The 9,520-nt window shown below is 32.5% G+C and overlaps 1 protein-coding gene across 1 annotated transcript; it reads left to right on the forward strand.

Moving 5' to 3' along the window:
• Window positions 1-277: 277 nt before the first annotated feature.
• On the forward strand, window positions 278-1,165 carry LOC113360480. The gene is made up of 2 exons (XM_026603989.1): window positions 278-764; window positions 861-1,165. Exons 1-2 carry the CDS (start codon window positions 278-280, stop codon window positions 1,163-1,165), a joined length of 792 nt encoding a protein of 263 aa, XP_026459774.1.
• Window positions 1,166-9,520: the final 8,355 nt, after the last annotated feature.

Genomic DNA, 9,520 nt, shown 5'->3' on the forward strand with positions numbered 1-9,520 from the left:
ACTGGTTTTAGAGTTTGTTTACGTGAGTATTTTCTAGAAGAGTCTTTGTTAGAGTTTGATTATGTTAGGAAAGTTTTTATTACTTGAGAGTCAAGTTTGTAAACATATAAATAGGTTGTTAAGCCGTGAGTTTTAATTACATCAATTAAGAGAAGTTTGTTTGAGTTTAGTTTTGTGTTCTTTCATTAAGTCTTTGATATCATATTTTCTACATCTGGTATCAGAGCACTGGCATCAGATTCTAGGGCTGTGGTTATGAGAAGTTAAGTCGAAGAAGATGACGAGTTTAAGTTCAATCAAGGTGCCAGTGTTTGAAGGCAAAAACTTTGAACATTGGAGGTTACATGTGGAGAATATTTTTACATATCAAGAAGTATGGGATATTGTGAAAGATGCTTATGTAGAACCAGCAGTAGGAGATGTAGTTGAAGGAGCTGCGCAAACTCTATTAACTGAAAACAGAAAGACGAATTCTAAAGCTACATATATTCTTCATCAAGGTGCTCATGAATCTCTCATGGACAGAGTCATCTATATTAAGCAAGCTAAAGCAGCATGGGATGATTTGGTTAGCTACTACACAGGGTCTGACAAGGTCAAAAAGGTTAGATTGCAAACCCTAAAGAGAAAGTATGAATTATTGCAGATGGAAAGTACTGAAACAATATCAGATTTTTTCTCAAAGACTTTGAATATTGTCAATGAGATGAAGGCTAATGGTGATACTGTAGAAGATTCAACAGTTGTTGAGAAGATATTAAGAAGTTTTCCTGAGAAATTTGAATCAAAGGTGACTGCGATAGAGGAATGCAACACAGTTGTAACTATGACTCTTAATGAGTTATTGGGTTAATTACAAGATTATGAACAAAGATTGCTAGAGAAGATAGTTTATGCAAAACAAGTTGAAGAAGCACTTCAAAGTCAAGTTAGCTGGAGAAGAAACCAAGGAAAACCTAATGCTGGAAGGTTTCAAGGAAGATCTAATACTGGAAGTTATCAAGGAAGAAAACCAGTTGATAGATCAAAAGTTCAGTGTTACAACTGTGGAGATTTTGGGCACTTTGCTCCAGAGTGTCCAAAACCTAGAAACACTACTGAAAATAATTATAAATCAAATTTCAAAGCTAATATTGCTGAAAGTCAACAAGAAGAAGAAGCATAAGAGGAGAAGGCTGAAAACATGTTACTAGCATGTCATACAGCAGAAGAACAACCTCAACTTAATTGGTACTTAGATACAGGTTGCAGCAATCATATGTGTGGCAGAAAAGATTTGTTTGATAAACTTGATGAGTCTGTAAGATCAACAATAAAGTTTGGCAATAGTTCTACAATTCCAGTTATGGGAAAAGGAATAATTGGAATTGTTCCTAAGAATGGTTCAAAAGAATATATCATGGATGTGTTTTATGTACCATGATTACATCAAAACTTGTTGAGTATGGGCCAACTATCTGAAAGAGGATACTCTATGAATATTTACATTGGTTTGTGTTTCATCAGAGATAGAAGAAGAAGATTGATTTCTAAAGTACAGATGACCAAAAACAGGTTATTTCCTTTGAATATTCAGCATCAAAAGGAAAGTTATTCCAGTATTAGTGTGCATAATGATACTTGGTTATGGCATAAAAGGATGGGACATGTGAACTTTAACAGTTTACAAACTTTAGAAAATAAGGAGATGGTATCAGGAATACCTTTCATTCAAATTCCAGAATCAAGATGTGAGAATTGTATCTTTGGCAAGCAGCATAGAGATCCATTTCCAGTTAACAAAGCTAGAAGAACTGAACAACAGTTGAAGATCATTCATAGTTACTTGTGTGGTCCTATAGAAGTTACATCACATGGAGGTAATAACTATTTCATAACTTCCATTGATGATTTTAGTAGGAAAGCATGAATATATTTACTTAAGCAAAAGAGTGATGCTTTTCATGCTTTTAGAAGTTTCAAAGCATATGCTGAGAAACAGATTGGTAAAAACATCAAGATATTAAGAACTGATAAAGGAACAGAATATACTGTTGTTGAGTTTCACGGAAGAACATGGTATTCTACATCAGCTATCAGCAAGATATACATCTCAACATAATGGTGTAGAAGAGAGAAAGAACAGAACTATAATGGAGATGGCAAGAACTATAAGAAGAACAAAATATTTACCAAAGAATTTCAGGGGTTATGCAGTAGATACAACAGTATACTTAGTTAACAGATGTCCTACAAATAGTTTGAACAATATAACACCAGAGAAAGCTTGGAGAGGTGTAAGACCAAGTGTAAGACATGTGAGAATTTTTGGATGCATTGCATATGCATATGTGCCAAAAGAACTGAGAAATAAGTTGGATGATAAGAGTGAAAAATGTATTTTTGTAGGTTACAGTTCAGTGACAAAAGGATACAAGCTATATAATCCAAAAACTAGAAAGATAGTTATAAGTAGAGATGTGATATTTGATGAAGATTCACAATGGAATTGGAATAATGGATCAACAACGAATGTTGATCCTCATAACAATGGATCAACAAGGGATGTTGATACACATAATATTGAGTCAACAAGGAATGTTGATCCACATAATATTGGGTCAACAAGGAATGTTGATCCATTTACTGCTGTCAGAACAGTTCCAATTGTGGTTGAAGAAGAAGAGCAAGCTCAAGACAATGTTGAAGAACAACATGAAGAAGCAAAAACTGAAGCAATAACACAACAAGAAAATACAAGACCAAGAGGAAAATATATCATACATGCTAGGTTGAATGATTATGTTGTATCAAGAGATGATAAAGATACTGATGATGATGTGGTGAATTTTGTATTATTTGGAGATTGTGATCCTGTATCTTATGAAGAAGCTTCTAAAGAACAAGGTTGGATTCAAGCCATGAATGAAGAATTTGAGTCAATTGAGAAGAATAACACTTGGGAATTGACAACACTCCCACCAGGAAAGAAACCTATTGGTGTTAAGTGGGTTTACAAAACAAAATACAAGTCAAATGGTGAGATAAAAAGACTGAAAGCAAGGTTAGTTGCTAAGGGATATAGACAGAGACTAGGAGTTGATTATTCAAAAGTATTTGCACCAGTTGCAAGACTTGAAACAATGAGGATGATCATTGCTTTAGCTGCACAGAAGCATTGGAAGATTTTTCAAATGGATGTTAAGTCAGCATTCTTGAATGGAGTTTTAGAAGAAGAAGTTTATGTTGAACAACCAGCAGGTTACATTATGGAGGGGAATGAGAATGAAGTATACAAGATAAACAAAGATTTGTATGGTTTGAAACAAGCACCAAGAGCTTGTTATACAAGAATAGATTCTTATTTCATTAAGAAAGGATTTACAAGATGTCCACATGAGCATACTTTATATTTGAAAGTTGATACTCTTGACAATCATATTATAGTATGTTTGTATGTAGATGATCTTATTTTCACTGGAAATAGTTCTGAGATGATCAATGGACTCAGGGAGGATATGGTGAAAGAGTTTGAGATGACAGGTCTTGGTTTAATGTCATATTTTCTTGGCATAGAAGTACAACAATCTGAAAGAGGAATTTTTATCAATCAGCAAATTTATGCAGAAGGTATACTAAAGCGTTTCAAGATGGATAATTCCAATCCAATCTTAACACCAGTAGAGGAGAGATTGAAGTTGACAAGAGAAGAATCAGAAGAACTTGTGAATTCAACATACTTTAAAGGTCTTGTTGGATGTCTGAGATATTTGACTGCTACAAGACCTGACATTATGTATGAAGTTGGCTTGGTTAGTAGATTTATAGAAGAACCCAAACAATCACATTTACAAGCTGCAAAACGTATTCTGAGATATGTTAGAGGAACAACTAGTATGGGAATTTTCTATAATGTTTTAGAAGTTCCAAAATTAGTTGGTTTTAATGATAGTGATTGAGCTGGTGATACAAAAGGAAGAAGAAGCACATCAGGTTATGGATTTCAGTTAGGGAACTGGTTTTTTCTCTTGGTCATCAAAGAAGCAACAAGTTGTTTCTTTATCTACAACAGAAGCTGAATATATAGCTGATAGCAACTGTGCTACACAAGATGTATGGTTGAGAATGATGTTGAAGTCATTGTTTCAAGAATAAAAGACACCAACAACAATAGTTTGTGATAACAAGTCTACAATTTCACTAACTAAGAATCCAGTACTTCATGGAAGAAGTAAGCATATTGATATCAAATATCATTACATCAGAGAGCTTGTAAGCAATAAGGAGATAGTTGTTGAGTTTGTTGAGAGTGAAGAGCAAGTGGCAGATATTTTCACCAAGTATTTGAAGTCTAACACTGTCATTTACTTGCGTGGAAAGTTGGGGATGATTAGCAAAGAGTATCTTGGTTTAAGGGAGGATGTTGAAGAATAAACCAAGATACTATGAAGAAGACAAAAGGGATCAACAAGAGTTGTTGATACAGTAGTGTGGATCAACTACGAGAGTTGACAGAGTATGGTTGGATCAACTGGTACAATTGATATGAAGTAAATGGATCAACAAGAGTTGTTGACGCATGGTACGGTATTTAGAAGTTTACTTAGGTTGCAAATATTACTGGTTTTAGAGTTTGTTTACGTGAGTATTTTCTAGAAGAGTCTTTGTTAGAGTTTGATTATGTTAGGAAAGTGTTTACTACTTGAGAGTCAAGTTTGTAAATATAAAAATAGGCTGTAAAGACGTGAGTTTTAATTACATCAATTAACAGAAGTTTGTTTGAATTTAGTTTTGTGTTCTTTCATTAAGTCTTTGATATCATATTTTCTACAGAGAGATATGATAAATTACGTCAATTACAATTGATTCGCGTGTAGCCTTCTATATGGTCAATTTTTTTTTATAGGTTTCATCTTCTTACCTACCTCAACCCAACAAATCTTAAAACCATAGCTATTGATTTATCTTCTCCCTAGAAAAATCTGGCCTTTAATATTTATTTTAATTTAAAAAAATAAATAAAAACTAATAAGGGCTTGCGGCGCAGCTTATTGCTCACTTGCCTGCTATGTAATTATTTTTTTATTAAATTGAAAAGAAACCCTCTCAATGGATTTTTCCTGAAAAACTAATATAAAATATAAAAGTTTAACTGAGGGCAACTAAATAACCTTAGGACACATTTTTCATCCCACTACCGCTACTTTCTTCCACCACCGCCATCATTAACGTCGTCACTCCACCATTCTCACCAACACCCACCACCATTATCCGCACCGCCGATCCACCACCATTATCCCCACTGCCGATCCACCACCCTTGACCACCATCACAACTACCATTAATGCCTAGTAATTTAATATAAAATAAATTCATTATGTATTGTATTAATGAAAATATATTTATTTGATTAATAAAAGAAATATTTATTATGAAATATCAATAGAATATTTATTATTTTAAGTTAATTAAACTGATCATTTTACAGTCGTAGATTTAGATTTTCCAAGAATGAATCCATAATGGCATGGGTGTTATACAATTACGCATAATCATGTTAGATTATTTGTTGAAAATAACTTCTAGTCAAATTATTCTGGACTTTGAAACAGAATCCCGAAGAACAAGGGATTTTTTATACATGTAAGATCATTTTGTAAATACCAATCTATTGTCAAATTATAACGTGTAATCTGAATAATCTTATAAGTTTCTATCTAAGTTTATCTATCAAGATGAAATCAAAATTCTATTTCCACTATTATCTAAACAAGTAGAAACAAAAAATGGGTTCTTGAAAATCACCTTTTTAGACCAAAAAGTTGTGAATAGATTGAAACCTCGACGACCTGTGATAGCCAAATTTTAATCACAAAATACATGCACCCCTAAATTTCAACCATGAGGTTATTGTAATCAATAAGGTTGTATTTGAAAATGTATACTTCAGCTAAATATACAACAAATGATATTCAAGAAAATGATAGAAATCTCAAACATTCATACATGAAACAATTTAAAAAGAAAGGATTTTCTCAAATGTTGTTAGCTCGGAGTAGTTTGACTAGTCACATATGTACGTTTTGGTGGACGAAGATTGAGAGAAAATTGAAAGAAGATTGAGCGGAACTATACTCTTGGATTTGAGTTTTTTCTTTTCCGCAATCTATCTCCCTTCCTAACTTCATTTCTGATTTTCGTTTGCTCCAAAGTAAGGAATTAGAGTTTTCAAACCCACTCATCCTACCGAATGTGAGCGAGAGAATCACTGTTCAGTTTTATGGGAAGGTGGGATTGTAATTTTCAGTTGGTCAAATTTTTCCATTTTAATTTAGATTTTGAGATGTGAATAAGAGAATATGTAATGAATTTTTCTCAATTAAAGCGTATATTCATGGGATCGAACGAAACCGTGAATTTACCAATTGGGAGGAAAAATCAGGACAGGTCTTTAAATTTCCTAACTTAGCAAAACTTCATTTTATAATACAGTACAAAGAAATGGGCAGAAACGTATACATATCTAGGGTACAACCCTTACCGTAATGACACATCTCGATAATAAGTAATGTTTTTTGTATTGATTTTGACTTGTGCCCATTTGTTTGTAGTAATTATATAACGTGACATTTTGTGGTTTGCTTTTATTTTTTTGATCTTTCATGTATTTCAATCGAGTTTATATTATTTTATTAATAATACGATCAACCACAACTTCTAATTTATAATGTTACCCATTTTGTACGATACAAAATTAACATAACCTATTGCTACTCACCAAACCGTCGCCACCATTACAAAACCATATATAATACTTTTTATTTCTCCACCACAACTGCCGCCTACCTCCCGTTGGACTTTTGTCGTACTTCTAATTTTAAATCACAAACATCATGAGTGAAATTATGGTTGAATAAACTTAGGTCATTAATTAATTTATTCCATTATATTTTTTATTGTTATATACTCTGTTGTATATTTAATTTTATTTTAACGGTTAGAACCATGATTTATACAACAGGGTGTTAAAGGTAGCAGGAGTACTGTTTAGGTGATCCGGCGGTTATGATCATTTGTTTTTAAATGGTATGGTATCATCCTAAAAATATGATATTTGTTTTTATCAATCGTGATGACCAACTACATCTTTCACGATATAATGTTGATTGTGTTGTAAATATACAGAACTAATAATGTCCACGACTATTCGCCAACATCACCATCATAAAACCACCCGTCGGCATTATTTTTTCCACCACCAATGATATTTTCGCCTCCATCACCACTGCTTATCCGCTTCTACCAGCTACTACTTCTTCCACTACTAACCACTAATTTTTATTGATATAGTAATTTTTATTAAAATTATTTAATAATTTAAAAATACATATTTATTAGATTAATTAAGAGGATATTTAATGATGAAGTTTTAATAAATTATTCATTATGAGAGATTAATGAGACACTAATTAAAACACTCATAATGATTAATTTTAATTAGAGCAAACCACAACCATGAATTTAACTTTCCCTAGAATGACTCCTGGACGTTCTTTATCTAGGCTATGTTGTCTAAACTATGCTTTATATTCTGAAAAAAATCAAAATTTTATAACAAAATAAGAATGAAGGAAAGTTTTGCATTCGAAAATGATTAAGAAACTGAAAACAAACATATACGGGGGACAGTCCCCCGTGCAGTTTTTTTTCTCGAACAGGAGATTATTCCCCGTCTAGATTACACCAGCCTCTAATTTTCTGTAATTGGTATTCACTCCTTCAAAATGAAAGAGTGTAGGATTTTCTCTAACGAAGTACCAAATTATTGGGAGATATCGAAATCTTTATAAAACAAATTAGAAAGTTCTCTATCTTATAAAAAAATTTGGTACCCTTACTTGCAATCTGACAGCTCATTAGCAATATTGGAAAAACTCTTACATCAGTATTGAAATTTCAACATTATAGTGCTAGATGGAATCTACAATGCATTGTGATAAGAAAAAAGAATTTGGGGAAGGAAAAAAAAAAAGAAAAAATCACTATTATTATGGAAACGTGTTATAAAAAATTAGTACTTTATCATGTATAGTAATTTACACCGTACTCTGCCGGAGTTCGTTTTCCAGGGAACTTCGTTTAGATCATTCCAGTGGATTCCTTAAAATCCCTTATTTAATAATCTCTCTCGAAATCATGTAAAGACATTTCATATTTGATAACGTCCAAGACATCAACTGCAGATTTTGTGGGCAAAGGGACGGTGGAGAAATTTTTTTCGGTTGCCCTTTTGCCCATTGTATTTGGACCATTTTTTAAGGTCGTGAAAATAGACACCCTAATAGAACCAAGAGTTCCTTTGGCTGGGTCAAACCAAATACAATACAAAATACTACCTCTTAATCGCACGTAATTTATACTTTTTTATGAGAAGGAAATGAAAACGATTTTGAGACATTTCGTGTAGGATGGTTCTATTTTAGCGAAGGAAAGAGGATGGGTTCGAAAGGATAATTCATAGTTCATACACTTTCAGATAAAAATGTGGTGTAGGTATTAAGAAATTTAGTTTGATGGATAAATGCGTGTATGCAAATGGATATGGAAATAGCTCAATGGATAAAAAACTCTTTAGAAACCTATAATTCAACAAAAATTTGGTGGTCATCCTGATGCTTTCTTTTCTTCTTTGTCTAATAAGTATCGAAAAGTTATCAAAAGTAAGGAGCTTGTGGGATCCAAGTTTGTGCTTCAAGTTAAGCGGAAATAAATACTTATTTCGGAAAGATTCATGTGTAATGGTTTGACTCTGGAATCCAATGTATTTATTTATTTTTTGAAATACAGGATGTATTGAAAAAAAAAGTAGAATTACATAAGAATATAAAAAGCTCCAAGTTCAAGAACTTAGAGAGAAAGAATAAAAACACACTAGGCACAGAGTCGTCAAACGAAAAGATAGGCTTAAAGTGGTTGTCAAACAAAAAAAATTATCCAAATCGAAAATCCATATACTAAACGGAAATGTGACTTCAGGATGAAAAAAAAATCAGACTGAGTTAGGCTCTGCAAATCGGCGACTAACTCAGTTTCAAAAAATTCTCAATCTTCACCATTTTTCTTCCTTGATTAATCAGTAATCACTAGTAATCAATAGTATCAGGTGGATCTGTTGTTTCTCAGATGAATCAGGTGTTTTTTCTTTCAATAAATCTATTAATGGATCTATATTAGTGAGTTAGTATGGATCAAAAAAATGTTAATGAAGAAGAAGCAAGAAGTTATAGGGTTGTTAATATCTCCGAACCAGTTGAAAAATGTCCGTCGATTTCCTTAATTGATGCCAGAGTGATTCTAGGTATGATTCATGGAAATTTTCTTTAATTGGCAGATTAGATTTTCTTCGAATTAAATTTGTTGATGTTATGAATATATTGAAAAACCAATAGAGGTTATCTGGTGAGTGTCTGTTGATTCCGTTGGGTAAAGGTTTTTTCACAATTAAGTTGTCTAATGTAGAAGATCAAAATTATATCAAAAA

The sequence above is a fragment of the Papaver somniferum genome, chromosome 3, assembly GCF_003573695.1.
Source record: "Papaver somniferum cultivar HN1 chromosome 3, ASM357369v1, whole genome shotgun sequence".
Taxonomy (NCBI): Eukaryota; Viridiplantae; Streptophyta; class Magnoliopsida; order Ranunculales; family Papaveraceae; genus Papaver; species Papaver somniferum.

Coding starts and splice junctions, on each gene's coding strand:
- LOC113360480 (XM_026603989.1), top strand. CDS start 278: ATGACGAGTTTAAGTTCAATCAAGGTGCCAGTGTTTGAAGGCAAAAAC. Junction 765..860: donor TGTTGAGAAGATATTAAGAA/GTTTTCCTGAGA, acceptor GTTAATTACAAG/ATTATGAACAAAGATTGCTA.